Source organism: Bos indicus, chromosome 8, assembly GCF_029378745.1.
Source record: "Bos indicus isolate NIAB-ARS_2022 breed Sahiwal x Tharparkar chromosome 8, NIAB-ARS_B.indTharparkar_mat_pri_1.0, whole genome shotgun sequence".
Classification (NCBI taxonomy): Eukaryota; Metazoa; Chordata; class Mammalia; order Artiodactyla; family Bovidae; genus Bos; species Bos indicus.
In genome coordinates, this window is record NC_091767.1 from 29,476,637 (window position 1) to 29,501,872 (window position 25,236).

Genomic DNA, 25,236 nt, shown 5'->3' on the forward strand with positions numbered 1-25,236 from the left:
CACTAGGATTTAACAAAACTGAAAAGTACATTTTACCTGGGGACTGGAGGTGAGAGTACTGTACAGTATAATCCTGTAACTTCTTTGTGTGTGATTTTGAATGTAATGATAAAATTGAAGCTGAAGCCCATTGCAGAAAGTGCTGCTAACTGTACATATATGGTAGGATTTTACTTTATGCAAAAGCAAGTGCCACATGAACCTAACCTCAGCATGTGAAGTTGCTTATTTAGCCATTTTCAAAATTAAATCTGTATATTTTAGATATCTTAGTTGTGATCTTAGCTATTTTCATTTTTGAAAAACAGAGAAAACAAACCCCTGCCAGGAGTACAGTGGGGAAAGAAGGGAGAGTTTGATAAGGATATCTGGAGACACTTGTGATTGTCACAACTGGGAGAGTGCTACGGGCATTTAGCCGGGATGCTGCTAAATGTCCTGCATAGTGCCATCCCTTATAAAAGAGGATGATTTGGCACAAAGTGTAGTAATGTGGAGGCTGACAAACCCCTTCACAGTAGCAGAAAGATCACAGATACCTCTCATGTTAATTTTCAGGCTAGTCTCATAAAAACACAGAAAATGGGGACTTCTGTGGTGGTCCAGTGGTTAAGACTATGTGCTTCCACTGCACGGGGCACAGGTTTGATCCTTGGTTGGGGAACTAAGATCCCACATGCTAGGCCAGCAAAAAAAAAAAAACCCCAAAAACAGAAAATAACTTACAAATAATCAAATCAGATCAGTTGCTCAGTCGTGTCCGACTCTTTGCGACCCCATGAATCGCAGCACGCCAGGCCTCCCTGTCCATCACCAACTCCCGCAGTTCACTCAGACTCACATCCATCGAGTCAGTGATGCTATCCAGCCATCTCATCCTCTGTCGTCCCCTTCTCCTCCTGCCCCCAATCCCTCCCAGCATCAGAGTCTTTTCCAATGAGTCAACTCTTTGCATGAGGTGGCCAGAGTACTGGAGTTTCAGCTTTAGCATCATTCCTTCCAAAGAAATCCCAGAGCTGATCTCCTTCAGAATGGACTGGTTGGATCTCCTTGCAGTCCAAGGGACTCTCAAGAGTCTTCTCCAACACCACAGTTCAAAAGCATCAATTCTTCAGCACTCAGCCTTCTTCACAGTCCAACTCTCACATCCATACATGACCATAGGAAAAACCATAGCCTTGACTAGACGGACCTTTGTTGGCAAAGTAATGTCTCTGCTTTTGAATATGCTATCTAGGTTGGTCATAACTTTCCTTCCAAGGAGTAAGCGTCTTTTAATTTCATGACTGCAGTCACCATCTGCAGTGATTTGGAGCCCCAAAAAATAAAGTCTGACACTGTTTCCACTGTTTCCCCATCTATTTCCCATGAAGTGATGGAACCGGATGCCATGATCTTCGTTTTCTGAATGTTGAGCTTTAAGCCAACTTTTTCACTCTCCACTTTCACTTTCATCAAGAGGCTTTTTAGTTCCTCTTCATTTTCTGCCATAAGGGTGGTGTCATCTGCATATCTGAGGTTATTGATATTTCTCCCGGCAATCTTGATTCCAGCTTGTGCTTCTTCCAGCCCAGCATTTCTCACGATGTACTCTGCATATAAGTTAAATAAACAGGGTGACAATATACAGCCTTGACGTACTCCTTTTCCTATTTGGAACCAGTCTGTTGTTCCATGTCCAGTTCTAACTGTTGCTCCCTGACCTGCATACAAATTTCTCAAGAGGCAGATCAGGTGGTCTGGTATTCCCATCTCTTGAAGAATTGTCCACAGTTTATTGTGATCCACACAGTCAAAGGCTTTGGCATAGTCAATAAAGCAGAAATAGATGTTTTTCTGGAACTCTCTTGCTTTTTCCACAATAGTTATAAATAAAATTGCTTTCTACTGATTAAGACTATTACCACTTTGGATGTAAAGTTTTCTTTGTAAAACAGTTTTTTATTTTCAAAAATTTTGAAGAACGCTCATGAATCATTTAAAAAATATTTGTCGAGTGTCTTCTCTGTGCACAGTGCCTCTTCTAGGCTCTGAAGATGCAGCAGAGACCACAATAAAGTTCCTGAATTAAGGAGCCTACATCCTAATTGGAGGAGCCAGGTGATAAGCAAATATATGGTATACAAGGTTAGTATTACGAAGTACATAATAAAGGTGGGTAAGGGATAGAAAGTAATGCTGATACAGTCATAGGCGGCCTTTCCCATATTGACACTAGAGCAGAGATCTGAAACTCAAGCATGTCACTGATACTGGGAGGAAGAGCATTCCAGAGAGAGGAAAGCACCCATGCCAAGAATGTGAGGTGGGAGCATGCTTGATATTTTCAAGGTACGGTAAGGAGGCCAGTGTATCTTGAGTGGAGAGAGATAGGACAGCAGTAGTAGGAGATAACTGAGAGCAGTGAGAGCTGGGGTTGGAGGCTTTGTTTTTTCAGGAGGTTTAATTTAAAGATTGGGACTTTGGAATCTATTGAAGGATTTTTAGCAAAATTACACAAACTCATATACATTTTAGAAGGAAAACTGATTGCTAGGAAGAATAAATTTAGGGACAATGATGGCAGCAAAAAGATCAGTTACTAGACTATTAAAATACAGTCCCAACAAGGTGACAGTGGATAGGGTAATCGTGAAAGTGTTGAAAAGTGGTGCCTTATAGTTTAAGAGCTAACAGGATTTGGAGATGATTGGGATGTGGGATATGAGATAGAAAGTGACAAGCTAAGTATGATTGCAAGGTTTTATGTCCTGAACTGGAAGAATAGAGATACCATTTACTGAGAGGGAGGAGCCTGGAGGAAGACTAAATTTTAGGAAAAAGTTAAATTTTGTATCTGTTGAAGTACCAATTCAGTATCCAAGAACAGATGTTAAGTAGACAGATATAGAAGTCTGGATTTCAGTAGAGTGGTGTGAGCTAGATATATAAGTTTGGGGCCTTTAGGTATAAAGATGGCATTTAAAGCCATGGAAACTGATAGGAGATTTTCTAGGGAGTGAGTATAGATAGACAAGAAAAGAGATCTTAAGACTAAGCTCTGTGTGTGTTAGTTGCTCAGTCATGTCTGACTCTGCAGCCCCATGGACTGCAGCATGCCAGGTTTCCCCATCCTATGCTATCTCCCGGAGTTTGCTCAAACTCATGTCCATTAGGTCTGTGATGCCATCCAGCCATCTCATCCTCTGTCATCCTTTTCTCTTCCTACCTTCAATCTTTACCAGCATCAGGATCTTTTTCAATGAGGCGGCTCTTCACAATAGGTGGCCATCGTATTGGAACTTCAGCATCAGTTCTTCCAGTGGATATTCAGGGTTGATTTCCTTTAGCATTGACTGGTTTGATCTCCTTGCTGTCCAAGGGACTCTCGGAGAGTGTTTTGCCTGTGTTCTCCTCTAGGAGTTTTATAGTTTCTGGTCTTAAATGTTTAGATCTTTAATCCATTTTGAGTTTATTTTTGTGTATGGTGTTAGAAAGTGTTCTAGTTTCAGTCTTCTCCAGCATCACAGTTCGAAAGCTTCAGTTCTTTAGCACTCGGCCTTCTTTATGGTCCAACTGTCACAGCCATATGTGACTACTGGAAAAACCATAGCTTTGACTACACAGACCTTTGTAGGCCAAGTGATATCTCTGCTTTTCAATACACTGCCTAGTTTTGTCATAACTTTCCTTTCAAGGAGTGAGCGTCTTTTAACTTTGTGGTTGTAGTCATCATCCACAGTGATTTTGGAGCCCAGGAAAATAAAATTTGTCACTGTTTCCACTTTTTCCTCTTCTGTTTGCCATGAAGTGATGGAACTGGATGCCATGATCTTAGTCTTTTGAATGTTGAGTTTTAAGCCAGTTTTTTCACTCTCCTCTTTCACCATCATCAAGAGACTCTTTAGTTCTTCTTTGCTTTCTGCCTTTGGAGTGGTGTCATCTGCATATCTGAGATTGTTGATAGTTCTCCCTGCAATCTTGATTCTAGTTTGTGAGTCATCCAGCCCGGGATTCCAAGTGATGTACTCTGCATGTAAGTTAAATAAGCAGGGTGACAATATACTGCCTTGATGTACTCCTTTCCCAGTTTTGATCCAGTCCATTCATTGTTCCACGTCTGGTTCTAACTGTTGCTTCTTGACCTGCATACAGGTTTCTCGGGAGACAGGTAAGATGGTCTGGTATTTCCATCTCTTTTAAGAATTTTGCACAGTTTGTTGTGATCCACACAGTTAAAGGCTTTCACATAGTTAGTGAAGCCAAACTAGATGTTTTCTTGGAAGTACCTTGCTTTTGTCTATGACCTTGAAGATCATAGATGTTGGCAATTTGATCTCTGGTTCCTCTGCCTTTTCAAAATCCAGCTTGTACATCTGGAATTTCTCAGTTCATGTAATGTTAAAGCCTAGCTTGAAGGGTTTTGAGCATTACCTTGCTAGCATGTGAAATGAGTACAATTGTATGATAGTTTTAACATTCTTTGGCATTGCCCTTCTTTGGGATTGGAATGAAAACTGACGTTTTCCAGCCCTGTGGACACTGCTGAGTTTTCCAAATTTGGTGGCATATTGAGTGTAGCACTTAACAGCATCATCTTTTAGGATTTGCAGTAGCTCAGCTGGAATTCCATCACCTCCACTAGCTTTGTTTGTACTGATGCTTCCTAAGGCCCACTTAACTTCGCAGTCTGGGATGTTTGGCTCTAGGTGAGTGATCACACCATTGTGGTTGTCTGGGTCACTAAGATCTTTTTTGTATAGTTCTTCTGTGTATTCTTGCCCCCTCTTGTTAATATCTTCTGCTTCTGTTAAGTCCATACTGTTTGTGTCCTTTATTGTGCCCATCCTTGAATGAAATGTTCTCTTGGTAGCTACAATTTTCTGAAAGAGATCTCTAGTCTTTCCTATTCTGTAGTTTTCCTCTATTTCTTTGCATTATTCACTTAAGAAGGCTTTCTTTTTTTTCCTTGCTGTTCTCTAGAACTCTGCATTCAGGTGGGTATATCTTTCCCTTTCTCCTTTGCCTTTGACTTCTCTTCTTTTCTCAGCTATTTGTAAGGCCTCCTCAGAGAACCCCTTTGCCTTATTGCATTTCTTTTTCTTGGGGATGGTTTTGGTCACCACCTCATGTACAATGTTATGTGTTACAACTTTTTTTTTTAGGGCTTTTTAAAATATAAAATATGTATTTTTGGCTACACTGGGTCTTTGTTGGTGTGCACAGGCTTTCTCTAGTTGTGGTGAGTAGGGGCCACTCTGGAGCTGCTGTGTGTGGGCTTTTCATTGCGGTGGCCTATCTTGTTGCAGAGCACAGGCTCTAAGAGCATGGGCTGCGGTAGTAGTGGCTTGTGGACCCCGAGCAAGGGCTTGTGGTTGTGACACATCGGGTAGTTGCTCCATGGCACATGGAATCTTCCTGGATCAGGGATGGAATCAGGTGGATTCTTATCCACTGCGCTCCCGGGAAAATCGACAACTGTTGTTTTATAATAAATCTTGTTATATAGTATAGGAGTGTTTCTCAGCCTTTTTATTTCCATTATTTCTGTTCCCCTCAGGAGCCTTTTTAGACGCTTTCTCTTTTTCTCTCTGTGAAGTTAAATACTAAAGGAATAAGATTTTATCAGGTAGGACTGATTTTGCTGCTGCTGCTGCTAAGTCACTTCAGTTGTGTCTGACTCTGTGCGACCCCATAGACTGCAGCCCACTAGGCTCCCCCGTCCCTGGGATTCTCCAGGCAAGAACACTGGAGTGGGTTGCCATTTCCTTCTCCAATGCATGAAGGTGAAAAGTGAAAGTGAAGTCTCTCAGTCGTGCCTGACTCTTAGCGACCCCATGGACTGCAGCCTACCAGGCTCCTCCGTCCATAGGATTTTCCAGGCAAGAGTACTGGAGTGGGGTGCCATTGCCTTCTAGGACTGATTTTGGCCACAAATCACTGTAATAGCTAAGATTTTTTATCCTCCAGGAACCAATTTTCTCTCTCCTGGGGGCAGTACTGCCCCTACTGAGAATGCACGCAGTAGAACAAATCCTCCCCTTGTTCTTTTTATATAGGAGTGCTGTGCTGTCCTTTGCCTTTATTTTTCCAATGAAATTTGGAAACTGCTTACTTGGCAGTTTACAAATCAAAAGAAAGTGAAAAACTCCTACCAGTAGGACTCTACTGGTGGAGGACGTTTATTGGGATTGTATTAATTCTCTACGTCAGTTTGGATAACTGACATCTGTGCATTACTGAGTTTCCTGATCGTTAACACAGTATAGCAGCAGGAACAATCTGGAAACATGGGTAATCCCATGATGATGAGTGAGTAGTTAAAACTTTTTCTGAAAAGAATATCCACACATTTACTAGTGAGTTCTAACTCTGTCATGTATGAAAGGGAACGATAATTCCAGTCTTATGCCGACTTATTAAAATAATAGGTAAAGGGAACTCTCCCCAACTCATTTTATGTGTATAACATATGTTGGATATATAACCTATCAAAGATAATAAGAAAAAGAAAGAAAATTAGACTAGTCTGATTATGAACATAGATAAACAACCCCTAAACAAAATTTTAGCCAACTGTATCTGGTTATATATAACCAGCCTAGACAAGTTAAGTTTATCTTAGGAATGAAAGGTTATTTTTAAACTAAAAAATCAATCAGTATACTTTATCACACTAGCAGATTAGGGAAGATCCCCAGGTGTATGAAGACTACATGTATCAGTGTATGAAGACAAAGATACAATTCAGCCTCTATTCATGTATAAACTCTTAGCAAACTAGAACTAGAGAGCTTTTTGAGTGAGATAAATGGTTCCAAAACAAACCAACAACCAAAAACCACACACAGAACACAACACAGCAGCTGTAGCTTGTTTAATGATAAAATGTTGACCTCCAAGTTGTGGGACAAAGTATTGATGCCTCTGTGCCCCCGTAACCATTGTTATGAAACACGGTGCTAGGAATTCTAGTCTATACAGTGAAGCAAGAAGAAGAAACAGTAAAACTGCTGAAATAAATAAGCCCATCGTTACTCTTGTGTAAATATAATGTAAAAGTCATGATGGCATGATTGTGTAAATAATTTATTCATAGATTCTTTGGGATTTTTAAAGAAAGTTTAAGAAGTGTGACTCTAGTAAAATATTTTAAAAAATCAGTTTTACTTCTGAATGCCAGCAAGCAGTGCTTTAGACAGTGAAATTAATAGCAGAACTGTTTATAATTGAATCAAGAAATAGGAAGTTCCTGAATTAAATCTGACCAGAAGACGCACAAGACCTCTAGTGGAAAATTGTGACTCTTAGTGGAGAGAATATGTCAGGTGTGTATGTATCTGAGTGTGTATGTCATAACTTGAAATATGATTCAAAAGTTATTATGGAAATATAAATTATAGTTGACCGTTGAACAACACAGATTGGAACTATGCAGCACTGCTTACCTGTGTGTATTTCCAGTAGTAACTACTCCAGCGGTTGGTTGAATCTCCTGATGCTGAGGAACTGTGGGTATTGATTGCCTACTATGAATTACATACAGATTAACCCCCGTGTTGTTCAATGGTCAGCTGTATTTAGAATAGCCAATATTCCTTTTTTAATTGAAGTATACTTAATTTACCATTATATCTTATTTTCAGATGTAGCACACTTAGTGATTCAATATTTTATAATATTTAAATATTTAAATTTATTACAATACAAAGGCTGAATTTCCCTATCCTGAACAATATATCCTTGTTGCTTATCTATTTAACACTTCGTAGTTTGTGTCTCTTAACCCCATAACAAGATATTCTTGAAAAAGAACAAGTTGGGATAATTTGGCCACCTAGATATGGAGAGTTAGTACAAAGCCAGGGTAACAAAGATGTGCTGACAAGTATGGGGGTAAATAAACCAAGAAAACTGAATGGAAGAGCCCACATCTGACTCATGCATGTATGGAGACTTGACCTCTGATCACTGAGGAAAGGCCAGGTTTTTAAATAAACCATCTTGGAACTATTGAATATCCATACAATAAAAGTAAATTCAGAACCATGTATTTCTCTGTGTACAAAAATGAGTTCCAAGTGGATTAGTGACCCAAATATGAAAGGCAAAATTATAAAGCTTTTAAAAGCTTTAGAAGATGATGTAGAATGTCATTATTACCTCAGGATTGGGAAAGATTTCCTAAATATGAAACAAAAAGCACTAAAAGAAAAGATTGATAAATTGGACTACATTAAGAATGTGGGGTTATCAAAAGTTGCCATAAAGAGAATGAAAAAGTAGACTCAGAGTATGAAAAGATATTGTAATAAGCAGTAGAAACATAGCATCGAAAATGTCTGAAGAACCTATCAGTGACCTTTCCCTTAAGTTAGGGATGAGGGATTGGATATGACGGGGAAGAAATGCAGTGAGGAGAGCCTGTGTATGTTCTCAGATGTCCAGGTTCTTTTCTCTAAACTGAACTTGTGTTTTCCGTGTTCATCTATGTATAAACTCATTTCTTAACAAAAATGGGAAGAAATGAAAACTATAAACACAGTTACTGTATTATTAGTTTTCTAGGGCTGATACAGTTTACCACAGACTGGGGACACCAACAACAGAAAGACATTTTCTCATAATTCCAGAGCCTGGGAGCCCACGATTGGGACGTCAGCAGTTCTGGCTCCGCTGGAGGCCTTTCTGCAGGTGGCCCCTCGTCGCAATGCCCTCGTGTGGTCTCGCCTGTGGGCTTCAACATGCATGTGTCTCTCTGTGTTTCTCAGTTTCCTCCTAATAAGGGTACTCGTCGGATTGGATTAGTGCCCACCCTAAGCGTCGCATTTAACTTCATCTGCTCTCTAAAGGCCTTTTCTCCAAATATGGTAACATTCTGAAGTACTGAAGATGGGGTGGGATGAGGACTTCAACATACAAGTTTTTGGAGAGCCATAATTCAGGCTTAACACTGATTATGTAGTAAAGCTTCGAATAGCAAATGGGTACTTGTGATTTAGATAAAATTTCCCAAGCCAATTTTTGGATTCAAAAGTACTGTATCTAAAAAAAAAAATAAAGAAAAATCGAAGGTAGAAGTAAAGATGTTGTGCTCTGGAGATGTGTGTTAAATGCCTCAAAATATGGATTTAGTACTAATGTTAATTATGTGTGTATAAAATTGAAATACATTTTTTGAAAAAGTGATAAAAAGCAACTTTTGAATTATTTTACTATTTTACACAAATACTCTTAATAATAAATGTATATCTAAGTGGATAAATGTAATTTTACATAGATCTTTTCATCCCTAAGAGGTATAAATTCTAGTTGGCAAAGAGTTTTTTAATCTTTTCACTGGGGAAAAAGAGGATGCATTTTATTTGGTCACATGTGTCACAGATTTTCCTTGGCTTACAGTGGGATGCATCATGATAAACCCATCCTAAATTGAAAATATCTGAAGTTGCACTATCTTAAAGTCAAAAAATCATAAGGTGAACCATTGTAAATTGGGGACCATATGTTTTTTTATTAGTGTGAGCTCTACATAGCACAGTGTGTGAATTCCTAAAATTTGCCCCACTGTGCAAAATCATTCAAAGAAAACCATAGGGGTTATGCAGAGAAATGAAAATATTCAAAAACTTTGTCAGTGACACTTAAAAAGGACACCTAATAAAAACAGCAGCATGGTTTTACATGTTAACTAGTTAAGATATGCTATAAGGAACATAGCGTTTTACCTTAGAAGAGACCTAAAATTTTCTCGTGGAAGTGAGTATCCAGAAGGGTTGCCTTATGTGAGTTATTACAAGTGATGGGAGGAGAGTCATGTGAAATTGGAGGGGCAATTTAATACCAGATGTGGATGAATGTGACTTATAACACTTATGACAAGTTGAGGTAGTGGGTAGATGTTTGACAGTGTGTATTTTGAGTATTCCAGGATGGCTTGGGTGAAGATTTTATTGTTCATCTTGGGTTTCTTGCAGATAAAATCACGTATAAACAAACACAAGAGCCTCGCTATGGTCAAATTGTTACTTAATATATCAGTCATATTGGAACATATTTGTGCTTTGAAAAAGCATCGTAGAAGAGCTTACTGTACTGAATTCGTGGTGGCATTTATAGTCCCATCTTTTCCTCCTTACATGTTTTGTAGGGATTCTCTATTCTGTTTTTACTCAAGTTTTGAAATGACTGCCTAATATGTGACTATTATGTAACATCGTAAGTGTCTTGGTGAATTTTAATTTCTTCCCGGCTAATAAACTGGGTGGTTTGAGTGTGGACTCAGAGTTGTGCTTGAGCCTGGTGGATGATCCCTGTGGTACACAGAAGAGCATCAGTTCTTTTGTTTCTAACAAGATCATTATGTTCAGTGACCTCCCTGTTGCTGGTATTGCTACCAGAGTACTGTTAAGCCTTAACCTGAATCAGTATTAAAAAAAAGCATGTGGATGGTTATGTTTTGGGGTCCTTCCCATTCCTTTGTTGCTTTTTATCCACCATGACTTTTTTACTCCAAAGCTTCGCAGCAACAGGCTTCCAGAAGTCTTTGTTCTTCCGCTTTGTCTCCCTTGACTGGACTAGTCTATCCAGAGGAGGGAGAGAGAATGAAAGAACTGTGAGGGTAATTGAAATGGCTTCTCCTTGTTTTCCTGACCTCCTGCCACAGTTTCTTTGGATCACTTTCAAGATTCTCTTCTTCATGCCCTGGGCTGGAAAATCAGCTTCCCCTCACATCTTTTCTCTTTCTAACCTTCCAGTCCAGGCATTCCTCTGTGTTTCTCCTGCCCTCTGTGCACACATTCCTGTTAAATTCCATATATAGATTCCATATAGCTCATTGTTCTGGGGTTTTGCGAAGTTGGCTTCTCTCTGTGAATAAATTGCACACTTTTTGAGGGCACAAACATAACTTTATCATTTTTACATTTCTCCTACATAGCTCAGTGCTTGGCAGTGGTAGCTGGATGAGTGAATGAATGAATGAATGAGGGGGAATTGAGGAGAGCTGTTCATGTGATCCTATTGTTTGTGTGTCCCTCTCATTTTGACCAAAATACATAATCTCCAGGTATCTTGGCCATTTGAACTTTAATATTATGAATCAGACTTGTACATTCAAGCTTTTTAGCAGTGCCATAATAAAACTTTTGTTTGATGAACCAGAAATTGTGCACCATCTTTTTTTTTTTTTTTTTGGAAGAATGTTTTGTTTTTGCTCCAAATGAGCATGGGTAATTTGCAACTTTAGGATTGAGTTTTTATTTGATAATACAGTAGTAAAATCCTGTTTTTCAGCTTGCTACTGTGAACTACAAACAATTAGTTTTGATAATTTCAGATATTTATATATTTTCTAAAAGTGGAATAAACTCATAAAAGGGAAGTATAGTTCTTTTAAGATAATAAGGGAAATTGTTATGGCTCAGTTCTTGATTATTATTGCAATTGTAAGTAATTTTTGAATTGTTTTTAAGACTTTCTTTTTCTTATAGGACCTCTTTGTTGTCAGACATGAATTGGCCATAATGAGACTAGCTGCCTTTATGGGCATTACAATGTTAGTTGGAATAACTGGACTGTTTTATACTCAACTAATTGGCATCATCACAGTAAGTATGTTTTTAATGTAATGTATTTATGAACATATGTCCTAATTATGAACTTAATTCTAAAAAGTTACAGAAAGTTTAGAAATATAAAGAGAAACTTACCCATAGTCATTTATATAGTACCATTTTTGTATGCCTGTGTAATTATAAAGTAGTTATAATCAATGTACAGAATGTACATGTAATTTGGTATCCTGCTTTTAAAATTAGCTTAAAGTAGTTTTATATGGCTTCAAACTTCATGTTTATAGTTTTTGATAGTTTGATGTACTTTTTAGTGACTACATCATATTTTAATTAATCATTTTTCTCTTGATCAGTATCTACTATGCAGTTTTTTTTCTATATTACAAATAGCTCTTTGAACATCTCTACTTTTCTCTTTTAACTACTGATTTAAGGTAAATTCCAAAAAATAGAGTTGCAGGTATAAACATTTTATTAGTAAGTAAAGGGCTTTTTTTTTTTTTTTTTTTGCATGTGTTTATTAGCCAAAGTGGACTTGTCACAACAGAAAAGATTTTAAAAATGTGAAAAATAACACTGAGAAAAACAAAACAAGAAAAAAAAAACTTCCAAAAAAAGTTTGGAAATACACTGCATTTCAGATGTAAATAGGCTTTCTCATTTGTTATTGGTGGGGGTGCTGCTACTGCTGCTAAGTCGCTTCAGTCGTGTCTGACTCTTTGTGACCCCATAGACGGCAGCTCACCAGTCATGTCCGGGGGGGGGAGAGAACACTTCTTCTCCAGGCAAGAACACTGGAGTGGGTTGCCATTTCCTTCTCCAATGCATGAAAGTGAAAAAATAAAGTGAAGTCGCTTAGTCATGTCCAACTCCTAGTGACCCCATGGACCGCAGCCCACCAGGCCCCTCCGTCCATGGGATTTTCCAGGCAAGAGTACTGGAGTGGGGTGCCATTGCCTTCTCCAGGGGATCTTCCTGACCCAGGGATTAAACCTGCATCTGCTATATTGGCAGGTGGATTCTTTACCACTGAGCCACCAGGGAAGTTCTCTCATACCCACTGCTGCTGCTAAGTCACTTCAGTCGTGTCCAACTCTGTGCGACCCCATAGACGGAAGCCTACCAGGCTCCCCCGTCCCTGGGATTCTCCAGGCAAGAACACTGGAGTGGGTTGCCATTTCCTTCTCCAATGCATGAAAGTGAAAAAATAAAGTGAAGTCGCTTAGTCGTGTCCAACTCCTAGTGACCCCATGGACCGCAGCCCACCAGGCCCCTCCGTCCATGGGATTTTCCAGGCAAGAGTACTGGAGTGGGGTGCCATTGCCTTCTCCAGGAGGGTATAATAAAGATAATATCAGAGGTGAGAATGCAGAGGCATCAGAACCCTCATACACTGCTAGTGGGAATGTAAAATGGTGCGTATACGTTAGAAACTATTCTGACAGTTCTTTAAAAAGTTAAACATAAATTATCTTTTATTCAGCAATTCCACTCTTAGGTATATTCCCAAGAAAATTGAAACATATGTTCACACAAAAATTTGTATATGAATATTTATAGCAGCATTAGTCATAATAGGCCAAAAGTGAAAGCAGTCCACATATCTATCAGCTAAATGGATACATGAAATGTGGTGTGTCCATAAAACGGAATATTATTTGGCTTTGAAAAGAAGTGAAGTATGATGCATGCAACAACATGGATGAACCCAGAGAGCCTTATGCTGAGTGAAAGAAACCAGTCACAAAAGGTTACAGATTTGTATGACTCCATTTATATGAGTACCGATACGGGATTTGTATCTAGAACAGATATTCAATGGGGGAAGGAAAAGTCAACAAATGCTGCTGAGACAACTAGGTATCCACATGCAAAAGAATGAAGTTGAGCCCTTAACTCATACATTTATGTAAATTTACTCCAAATGTATCATAGACAAGATTTACATACAATGGCATAAATGCATACATGCACATCCCAACCCTCTTTCACAGTAGAGCTGCTACCGTTACCCTAGAACGTTCTCTCATGCCTCTTGTCAGATCTATGTGCTATGAAGAAGCAGCATTGATCTGGTTTTTTTTTTTTTATCATAGATCAGAATTGGTTACAGAACTTGATTCGTATCCATTTATCTAGGTCTTCTTTCTTTCAGCATAATGTTTTTTGATTTATCCATGTTTTACATGTACTGATAATTTCTTTTTATTACCGAATATATTCCATTATACTATACCACAATTTGTTTATATATTCTATTAATAGACAACTGGTCTGGTTCCAGAATTTGGTAATTATCAATAAAAATGCTATGAACGTTCTTGTTCAAGTATTTTGTGGAAACATGTTTTCATATCCTTGGGTAAATATCTAGGAGAAGAATTGCTGGTCAAGTGAAGAGGAACTAAAAAGGCTCTTGATGAAAGTGAAAGTGGAGAGTGAAAAAGTTGGCTTAAAGATCAGCATTCAGAAAACGAAGATCATGGCATCTGGTCCCATCACTTCATGGCAAATAGATGGGGAAACAGTGGAAACAGTGTCAGACTTTATTTTTCTGGGCTCCAAGATCACTGCAGATGGTGACTGCAGCCATGAAATTAAAAGACGCTTACTCCTTGGAAGGAAAGTTTTGACCAACCTAGATAGCATATTCAAAAGCAGAGACATTACTTTGCCAACAAAGGTCCGTCTAGTCAAGGCTATGGTTTTTCCAGTGGTCATGTATGGATGTGAGAGTTGGACTGTGAAGAAAGCTGAGCACTAAAGAATTGATGCTTTTGAACTGTGGTGTTGGAGAAGACTCTTGAGAGTCCCTTGGACTGCAAGGAGATCCAACCAGTCCATTCTGAAGGAGATCAGCCCTGGGATTTCTTTGGAAGGAATGATGCTAAAGCTGAAACTCCAGTACTTTGGCCGACTCATGCGAAGAGTTGACTCATTGGGAAAGACTCTGATGCTGGGAGGGATTGGGGGCAGGAGGAGAAGGGGACGACAGAGGATGAGATGGCTGGATGGCATCACTGACTCGATGGACACGATTCTGGGTGAACTCCGGGAGTTGGTGATGGACAGGGAGGCCTGGCATGCTGCGATTCATGGGATCGCAAGGATTCGACACGACTGAGTGACTGAACTGTACTGAACTAAGATAGGTTTATCTTTTATTTCATAAGAAACTGCCCGGCCTCTTCCCCAAGTGATTGTACCATTTTGCAATCTCACCAACAGTGTATGAGAATTCTGGTTACTTTACATACTCATCAATATTTATTGTTGCCAGTCTTTTTAATTGCAGCTGTTCAGTTCAGTTCAGTCGTTCAGTTTTGTCTGACTCTCTGCGACCCCAATAACCGCAGCATGCCAAGCCTCCCTGTCCATCACCAACTCCCGGACTCCACCCAAACCCATGTCCATCGAGTCGGTGATACCATACAACCATCTCATCCTCTGTCGTCCCCCTCTCCTCCTGCCCTCAATCTTTCCCAGAATCAGGGTCTTTTCAAATAAGTCAGCACTTGTCATGAGGTGGCCAAAGTATTGGAGTTTCAGCTTCAACATCAGTCCCTCCAATGAACACCCAGGACTGATCTCCTTTAGGATGGACTGGTTGGATTTCCTTGCAGTCCAAGGGACTCTCAGGAGTCTTCTCCAATACCACAGTTCAAAAGCATCAATTCTTTGGTGCTCAGCTTTCTTTATAGTCCAACTGTCACATCCATACATGACCACTGGAAAAACCATAGCCTTGACTAGACAGACCTTTGTTGACAAAGTAATGTCTCTGCTTTTGAATATGCTGTCTATGTTGGTCATAACTTTCCTTCATAGGAGCAAATGTCTTTTAATTTCATGGCTGCAGTCACCATCTGCAGTGATTTTGGAGCCCAGAAAAATAAAGTCAGCCACTGTGTCCACTGTTTCCCCATCTATTTGCCATGAAGTGATGGGACCAGATGCCATGATCTTTGTTTTCTGAATGTTGAGCTTTAAGCCAACTTTTTCACTCTCCTCTTTCACTTTCACTGTTCTATAGGTTTTAATAATAAACAGTTGTTTTAATTTACATTTCCTTGATGACTAATGATATTTAACACTTCTTCATGTGTTTATTGGTCATTCATGGATTGGATGATATCTGTTTAGATATACCTTTGTTATTATTCAGTGGCTTGATTTATTTTCTAATATCTCTTGTGATATCTAATGGTGTTGATAAATAATATATTGATCATATTCCTGTGGACGAGGATAGATCTTCCCCTAAAATCTTTTTTCTCTGCTTTTATACCCATTCATAATTATCACTTTATAGTCCATTCATAAGTTGAGTCTAAATTGCCAGATTATGCTTGCATTTAAAAATTTCTACTTTTGAGTTTTTCCAAATCATATTTATATTTCCTGAAATGAAGTTTCTCTGATTTCCCTAATTTCCTATGGTTAATGACTGGAAATGGACATTTGATAGCATTGCTGTTAAGACTACAAGTTACTTCTGAGGGTCGTCAGGCTTATAGCTGACAGTAACAATTTCCTTCTCACCTAAGCAGTCCTAGTAGCTTCAGAAAATGGGGTTTGGCAGCGTAGGCTTCAAGATCATTTAAGAATGTCTGCTCTCAAATTTTTGTATCACTTCTGAGTTGGATATAAAACTACTTATCATATCTGATTCACTTCTGAGTTGGACCTAAAGTTATTTATAGTATAGTTATATAATTTATATATATATAGTTATTTATGCTTTTTCAAGGATATACAGTATTAGGTTCCCTTCTGTGTTTCAGACTACCAGTACATTAATATTAATTTTCAAATTGTATGTTCTCTTTTGCTATAATATTGAACCACATTTCATTGTCTTTCTTAAGATAGGGATATTGGTTTTAAGGTTGTGACATTTCTAAACCTGAGTGTGTGTTTGTTGCTCAGTCGTGCCAGACTCTTTGCAACCCTGTACTCTGCAGCCTGCCTGGCTCTTCTGTCCATGGTATTTTCCAGGCAAGGATACTGGAGTGGTTTGCCATTTCCTTCTCCAGGGGATCTTCCCGACCCAGGGATCAAACCCAGGTCTCCTGCTCTGCAGGCAGATTCTTTATCGGCTGAGCTACCCGGGAAGCCCCTGAGTAGAAATTAAAGTTGTTAATAAAGCTCTCTCCCAAAGTTTCATCTCTTTCTGTATACATACAGTATAGTAGACAGGTCTCATGTCTATAGAAATTAAACATTTGTGAAACATTTGAAAAAGAATGCAAGTATTAAGAGACAGAATACATTCTGTTAGTTCAGCCTTTAGTCACTGCACTTCCTCTCGAATCTAAATCCCTAAAAAAAAAAAAGTAAATTTCAATTGCATTTACCTGGGCATTCATGGTGTACTTCAAGTACCACTCTTTGAAGAAAAAAAATTTTTTTCATTTCCAGAATGCACTACTAGCCACACTGATATAAGATTCTTTAGGGCTTAATTATATAAAGTTGTTATATATTCATTGTTTAATTTTAAATATAATGAATTGATTAGTATTTTAAATAGTATTTAGTGTTAAAATTAAAGTTTAAAATGAAGATTTTTTTGCTTCCTTTCTTTATAAAATTTACCTGCTGTTTATATATTCCATTTGCTAGTCCAACCTTTAGTTACTGTACTTCCTCTTGAATCTAAATCCCTAAAAATTATAGTAAATTTCAATTGCATTTACCAGGGTTCTCATAAGGTACTTCAAGTACCACTCTTTTTAATGAAAAAAAGTTGGTTTTTTTTTTAAAGTTTCCAGAATGCACTACTTCCCACATTGATTTAAGGTTCTTTAGGGCTTAATTATATAAAGTCGTTAATGTATTCAATATTTAATTTTAAATCTAGTGAATTATTCATATTTAAAATAGATTTAATGTTAAAGTTTAAAATATAGATTTTGCTTCCTTTCTTTATAACATATGCCTCCTGTTTAATTTAATGAAAAAAATTGATACTACCTATAGGATATTTCACATCTGGACATCTTTTTGTCACTGTCAAAATCCATGGATCTCTCTTTACAATGTGAAAGTAGTGACAAATTTGTCAGGTAGCCTAAAAAAGAAAAGGAGGAGAAGGAATCATGGTAAATTTAATCCTTCCATTGATGTGTTTCTCCTTCCCCTACTCCTGCACCTCAAAGACCAAGATACATTTTTGGAAAACATTGGTAGGAATATCATTTCATTATAGAAATTATGTAATTATATAGTTTGAAATAGACAACAAACAAGCAGAGCAAATGCTGTCTCTATTTAGGTTTAGATTGAAGTTTTGAGGAAGCTACATGTTCATTTTTGGTAATTTTTTCCCATCATCTGCCCTTACTTGGAAAAATAAACCATTTCCTTCCTGTAGAAGAGGGAAAATCCCATCTTTTTACTGATAGTAGAAGGTAACAGGATAATCATAGTTAATGATAATCCAGTGTCATTTTAGACCTGGTAAGACAAATTACTGTGACCCAGATAAAATAATTAGAAATTACTTAAATTTAAAAATATTCGATTTGTGATCCCATTTCCAAGGTTAAAAGATTTCAACCCAGCCAGATGTTCCTATGAAATAGACTAATCTTAAACCCAGTTTTTCAGGATTACCTTTGATTATTTTAGACTTAATTTTAAAAAACAAGGTTTAAATATATATTCTTTCTCCTTTTGACTAAAATTAATATTGAGGTTAAAAGTGTTTTCAAAGTCTGCTTTGAAACATTCTTTATTTAGGGAACAGATTATTCTAATTATTCCTCACTTAGACTATTTAGCCTTTTTGTTTGTTCCTGAATGAAATGGATAGTGATGTTATTAGTGTAATTGCTGTTGTCAGTATTTCTTATCATGCAGTAGTTCACACACAGCCAAGAATAATGTCCATTCTGATGAGCGCCAATACTAATAGTGCTGGGTGATTGTATCAGTCATGTTTTCAGTCACTGGGCTTGGAGAGAGTTAATCAAGAAGCCTGTAACAGCTGGTACAGCGCCTTCTGGTGAGGGTCTGACAGTGAGCTATTGTATACCATGACACTGTTCTGACAGTTTATCTCAGTTTTGTATACATGCATTTTTATTTTCAGGGCACCGTGGAGTTTGTGTAAAAGCTGAAGCTTTTGATGGCGTCTCTGGAGCTCAGTGCTTTTCTCAGTTGTGGTGAGGTTGAGGGTAGGCTGAGGAAGATATATTTAGTTGCAATTTTGTAAAAGGCTTTAAGTTCCCAAAGAAAAAAATTTTGAGCTTTTTATATTTGGTCTCACAGGTACTATTTTTGGACCACTACTTAAATTACTGAGGATAGCTTAGAGCAAAGCTTTTCAAAATAAAAGGAGAAAATGTTTTCCTCCCTAAATTCTCACTCATGATCACCTAAATAAACATAGACAGACTCACAGATGCAGGAGTGACTTTAATTTTAACTTGATTATGTTTTACAGTGAAGAGTGTCTTATGTTCAAAATGTTAAATTAGCTTAAATGAGATTATCTATTAAATAGCATTCTTACTAATCAGAGTTAGTGAACTTACCTGCCTTTTAGACATGTACCCAAAAATGTAGCCCTAAGACTTATCATGAAATTTTGCTAAGTATCCCCTGAATCAATGTGATGAATTAAGTGTTCAGTACAATCTCTGTACAAATTGTTTGGTTTACTTAGCTCCAAATCAGCATTGCAAATATGGATATCATTGCCAATTATGCCGAACCTAGCTCACTTACATTTCTATAAAGGGAGTTCTGTGCAACATTTTGTTTTCCTTTCTAAATTATATTTTCATTTAATAAAAACAAAATATGTTTCTAATACAGCATTTCTAATTATAATATTACAGGAAGTATTTGTGTAGCTTTTTAAAACCTAGAAAAATCATTAAAATTTAAAATGTTACTTTTTATATGTTTTCAGTGTCATATTCTAATATTGGCTATAATATTTCTTTGAATTTTGGATACAATAGAGACCTGTATGGAAACTAGGTTCACTCTAGCAAAAGAATTAGTTTAAATACATGCTAAGTTACATTGCCTAGTAATAGAAAAGCTTTCTTTCTAAAAATGCCTCCTAGCATCATGATTATTATGTGTGGAATTGGATTGCTCTTTAGCATAAAACTGTTCCTGTGTGTAAATGTATTTATACTACATCCTCTCTCTTTATTCAGTGTAATTAATTAACTATTTCTGATAAGATTAAAAGTCATTTAAAACAACTTAGGTCTATTTCTGTACTTTTAAAAATAGGAATAGTGCATTTTAATTTTCTTTAGGCATGACTAATTGCTTCAGTGATTAAGTAGATGCTTTTTTTTTTTTTTTTGGTAAGGAAGCTAAACATTTATGAGTTTCCCTTTTAATTGTGATTTTCCCTACTTTATTGTTTCATGTTCTGAATCCACATGAATTTTTACTCTGACTTTACAACTTACAGGATTGGAGAAAACAGTGAACTTGATATTTACAGTTAACTTTGTAGATCTTTTTCCACAGTGATTCTTACGTTTTTCTCTGTCACATTCTGTCCCTATATTACTTACTCCTCAAATCCAAGCCAAAGGGGCACATTAGCCCATCTTCTACTGATAACAAAAAATCTTCTTAAAAGTATAGTTTTGTATTAAAAATGTAAGGATAATTGACCTTGAGTTGATTGTTGATTGCAAACATAAGTTTTCAGCTGTTTTAGAATAGTGTATGGCTTACTTATATGTTGTTATACATGATCGTCCTCTCTGATATCTTCTGTATATTTCTCTATAATTATTTCTTATATATTTAACTGTCACTAGCCTGTAAGCTATTTGTTACTGTATAGTATGTACTTATTAAATTTTTGATAGAGGAATAAATGAGTAAATGAATCATGGTTTATGTATAATACTTACTACTTATTTTTTCAACCAGATTATAAGTCCCTTGTGGACATTATATTTTATCTGTGTAGTCTTCCACAGTCCATGTCATTTTAATTATGAAAACCTCTTTTGTTTAAACATAATTTTGTCTAGTTACAATCTAATATAACTGAGATATCTCTAAGTCCTACAGTAAAAACTTAGGTTTGCCATTTATTGAGTTATTAAGGGCTCTAACATATTAATTCATTTGATTCCTACAAAAACCCAGTAGTAGTATTTGAACAGCCAGAAAAAGGCTGATTAAAAACCTGAGTAGCTCAGCTGGTAAAGAATCCACCTGCAATGAAGGAGACCCTGGTTCGATTCCTGGGTTGGGAAGTTCCCCTGAAGAAGGAATAGGCTACCCACTCCAGTATTCTTGGACTTCCCTGGTGGCTCAGATGGTAAAGAATCCACCTACAATGCAGGAGACCTGGGTTTGATCCCTGGGTTGGGGAGATGCCCTGGAGACGGACGTGGCTACCCACTCCAGTGTTCTTGCCTGGAGAATCCATATGGACAGAAGAGGCTGGCAGGCTACAGCCCACGGGGTCACAAAGAGTCGGACACGACTGAGCGACTAAGCACACACACAAAAGGAGTATAGAAATTCTTTTGGAAAGAAATTTTCAGTGGCTATAAATGTAAGATCTACTGCCTTATCAGTTTGGTTTCATGATTGATTAAATGTTTATATGAACTTAAGGTCTCTAATAAAAGATATAGCTGATCCTTTGTGAAAGATGGATTTTTAAAGAACTTTCTCTTCCAAGTGAGTAATATAGTGAGTTTGACTTTAAAGGATAAGAGAGGTCTAAGGTTAGGAGGAAGTTTTCTCTCTCTGGATTGAAAAAAAAAAAAAGATAAATAATGTTATTTCTGTCCATGTTCGATTAGTTTAGTGCTGCAAACATTTATTGAGTATCCACTTTCTGTGTGGTTTGGTGCTATGAAAGATACAAAGTGAAATGAGTTGCTCTCTGTATGTTGATCAGAAATTATAGGAAGTCAACTAATGTCTGTTTTAGAATTACAGAAATTATTAGTAGACACAACAGGTATGTCATCTTTAGTTGAAATAAACTTTCCTTAAAAGTGTTTTTTACTCCAGGTTAAATCAGCAGTTATTGAGTCAGGTTTGTGCAGCAGAGTAAAAACTATCAAGAAGACCTATACTAAGATGAATGAGAGCAGGCAGTTAGGTTGAACTGTCTTCTTTCTGATAGAACGTTCTTATTTCCCTCTGACCTTTGTTTTGATAGATTTGAAAACTCCATTTTGAAAATGTTTCCAGGGTTAATCAGGCCTAGAAGTAGTAACTCTCACTTCTAGGTGCAAAAGTGATAGTCATATAAGCCAGGGTGACTATTTATTCCCTTATGTACGACTGTCAGGTACCAAAGGACTCTGCAGTACACTCTCCTGTACAGCTATGTACACAGCAAAGTGTTGCTTGGTGAGGATGAACTCAAGGCAGAGTGAGTTAGTTGGATGAATTGTATCATCAAGCAGTCTATCCCAAGAGGACTAGATTCTCAGATCTGTTAACCAGGAAATGTTTGGTGATAAATACTTGCTCTTCGCCTCTCTCACCCCCAGTTTTTCCCATAGGCAATAATACCTCCCTCTCCCTTCCTATTAGAAACTTTTTTAAAATTTCAGTTATAATCTTAATTAGTTGAGAGATACATCGTTCTTTTATAGTCAAACATATTTCCTTAGACTCAAACTGAAAAATCATTTCTTAGAGTAAGGTCAGCCATCAGGAGAAGACAAAGTATATTTGATAAAAATACATGAGGACTATATTTCTGTAAGTCTTGCTTGTTTCTAGTTTATTCTTTTTTTTTTTTTTTAGAAAACTTCTGGTTTTTAAACTAGGAAAGGATTTTCATTTATCTCAGTTATACAGACTGACACAAGTCTTGGCTATTTTGATCATTAGACCATAAACAAGACATAAATATTTCATTGGAAATAAGGTATTTTGATTGTAGACAACACACAATAAAAATGTGTTTCTTATCATTCCTTGAGGAATTTTATTTTTTCTAGATAGCTGTCCTACATATAGCAGGAGTTTAAAAGATTGTATTATTTATTACTCCTTGAAGATAGTAATTATCTTGGTGGTCCTTCTGTGATAGTCACTAAAGGTATTGAGTCTTTTATGTTCAATAGAATTATTTGCAACAAAATCTATTTAAATTATTTTTAGTTTTTCTGTGAAATATTCCACAATTCCCTGCTTAAATAAATCAAAACAAAAAGTATACTGAACGTAGTTTGGCACTTGAAAATAACTTGTAATTGTCACCGTTCCTTCACTAGTAATCTCTCTTCTAGTTTACTGTTTCTCTTGTGTGTATGAATGTGATAGCTGATAACTTTTGTTGCCCTGAGTATGTTGTATAAAGGCCAGTGCAAAAACTTCGTGACATGTTTGGCCATTTATTGTTCTTATAATAGTATTTTGGATAGCTGAGAGCTAAGCATTTGCCCTTTCTAGAAGGAAAAAAATAGTCCTTTATAGGTTGCCTCACAAATCCTGTTCATAAAGTCATGGTAAACCACTACATCCTTTGATAGAATAACTGTTTATGATGACTTGAAAGGTAGTATTCCTGCTATTTCTTGAACCAGATTCTAGAAAGATATCAACAAAAGCACTTGAAAGTAAGAGCTTTCCCCATAGGAAGTCTAAATACAAAGTCTTTTAAGTTGATCTTTTACTGTCACAAACACATTCCTCAAAATTATAATCAAGTTGTGAGTTTAGGCATGGTAAAAAATTTCCCGTACTGTTAGCTAGTTATAATAGTCTAACCTTATAATTGCTTTCCTTATCCTGAAATAGTTTTTAGTTTCAAATATTATCCACACCTGTGATTCAGGGCCATTTATACACCTTTCCTCATAACACTTTTAAATTTCTTTTCTGTTTCTTCCTTCATATTTTTTTGCACGCTGTCTTAATTGTTTCATAATAACCTGTCGCCATCAATTCTAAGAAACTATTTAAATTACTTTCTTCACTTTTTTTTCAGATACAGAACCAGAGCCCCAACTTTCCTCTGAGTCTCTAATCAATGTTTACATGTATTTGCAGACTATGTTTTCACAAAGTAAAACATTATTTTGAGCAAATTATGCAATAGAACTAGGAAAGGTTAATTATGAGTAGAATTGTCATTGGATATCATGAATTTCAGAAAATGCTAGGGAAATTAGTGAATATAGAGTAACTAATCTATAACCTCCTCACACATTCCTGACAAATCTGCAAGTGAAACTCTGTTATTGGTTACTAGTCATCTAAAAAAACCATAGATTTGTTTTCCTGTGTGTGGGCCAACTGAAGTTAGACAGCTGTTCATATGTAAGAATTTACTATTATGAGCCATTCATGTAACTTCTTTTAAAGAATTTTTTGAAGCAAAGATATTTTTTAGTAGTAGTATTGGAAGACAATCACATGTAAAGAAGTTCTTGGAATTGGAGTTGCAGTTAGAAATATTTGCATGAATAGTACTGCTTAATAATAGTGCAGCCCACCTGCTGTATATGAGAAAGCTAATAAATAGGGTAAAGGGAGGAAAACTCTTAACTTTTTTGTATATTTAAAAAGAATAAATTTCTTTTGTACTATTTAAAAGTATTTTTAAAATGTAAATATATATATAAAATAAGATTATGTAACTTGTGTTTTTAATGATTTCTATATTCCTTATCCATCCCAGTTTCTCAGACTAATGATAAGTCTTCCATTAACATGAATTAGACTAGTATGTCTAGAAACTTTATTCTCTTTATTGAGTTCTTTTTCTTATATATTTGTGTTAACAGCCTTTTAGAAAACACATAATGAGAAATTGCATTATTATGAAGGGACTGTTTTTTCTTTTGAAGCAGTTTTTACTAAATACTAATCAGTTAGCTTTACTTTTCAAGTAATAGTGTGGTAGCATGGTAAATGCATACACTGCATTGTTGAATTTTGTGTTGGTTTACAGAAATCCATAACCAGTAGCAATTTTTGACTCTTTAAAGTTTTCTGTTCACTAGTGTCTTTAATTTAATATTTTGATATTTAATTTTGAATGCATGTGACAGTTGAATTAACTATAGGCTTTAAAAGAATTATCAACAAGGAAAATGTAATAAAAGGTATTTTTTAATGAAATGAGACTCCTACAATTTGGGGAATGGGGTTTGTAATTGAATTTTTTTTTTTTTTTTAGCACAAGGTAATATTGATTCTGTTTTTCCAAGGGAATTTCAGCAATGTACATAGATAATTTAGAGTTCTTAGTACCGACTGTTTATTTCTTCAGAATATTCTCTTAATATGATTAAAAACATCATAAAGTAGATATAGAATAAAGCCCATAAAATAGATATAGAATAAAGCCTTGAAAACTTTGTTATACCTGAGTATAATTTTTTAAATTTTTGATAGGATACAACATCTATTGAAAAGATGTCAAACTGTTGTGAAGAAATGTAAGTATAAAAGTGAACTCTGTAATGTTCTTATTTAAAAATGTGAACAACTGGTTACATTTGAAAAATGTGTGCATGTAGTGAAAAGATAATATAATGATGGCTTTTTCTCGGTACCTTGTCTAAGGTCTGAGCTAGACAAGCATGACCCAGTCTTACAGTAGGGGTCTTCTAGCTGTAATAGTTTTCAAACAAAATAAGTACTGATCATTCTTGTCCCTTGTCTAACTAAAGTAAGTTAAATTATTTGTCCTGAAAGTACATCAAAA

The 25,236-nt window shown here is 36.5% G+C and overlaps 1 protein-coding gene across 8 annotated transcripts in view; it reads left to right on the top strand.

The window, feature by feature from the left end:
* ZDHHC21 (zinc finger DHHC-type palmitoyltransferase 21) overlaps nucleotides 1–25,236 on the top strand; it is a 75,290-nt gene that overhangs the window by 41,783 nt on the left and 8,271 nt on the right. For 6 of the 8 annotated variants that reach the window (XM_070794538.1, XM_070794537.1, XM_019965914.2 and 3 more), the window contains 2 exons: nucleotides 11,472–11,588; nucleotides 24,924–24,967. In XM_070794538.1, coding sequence (XP_070650639.1) covers nucleotides 11,472–11,588; nucleotides 24,924–24,967 — 161 coding nt within the window. The other 2 variants (XM_070794540.1, XM_070794539.1) reach the window with 2 other exon arrangements.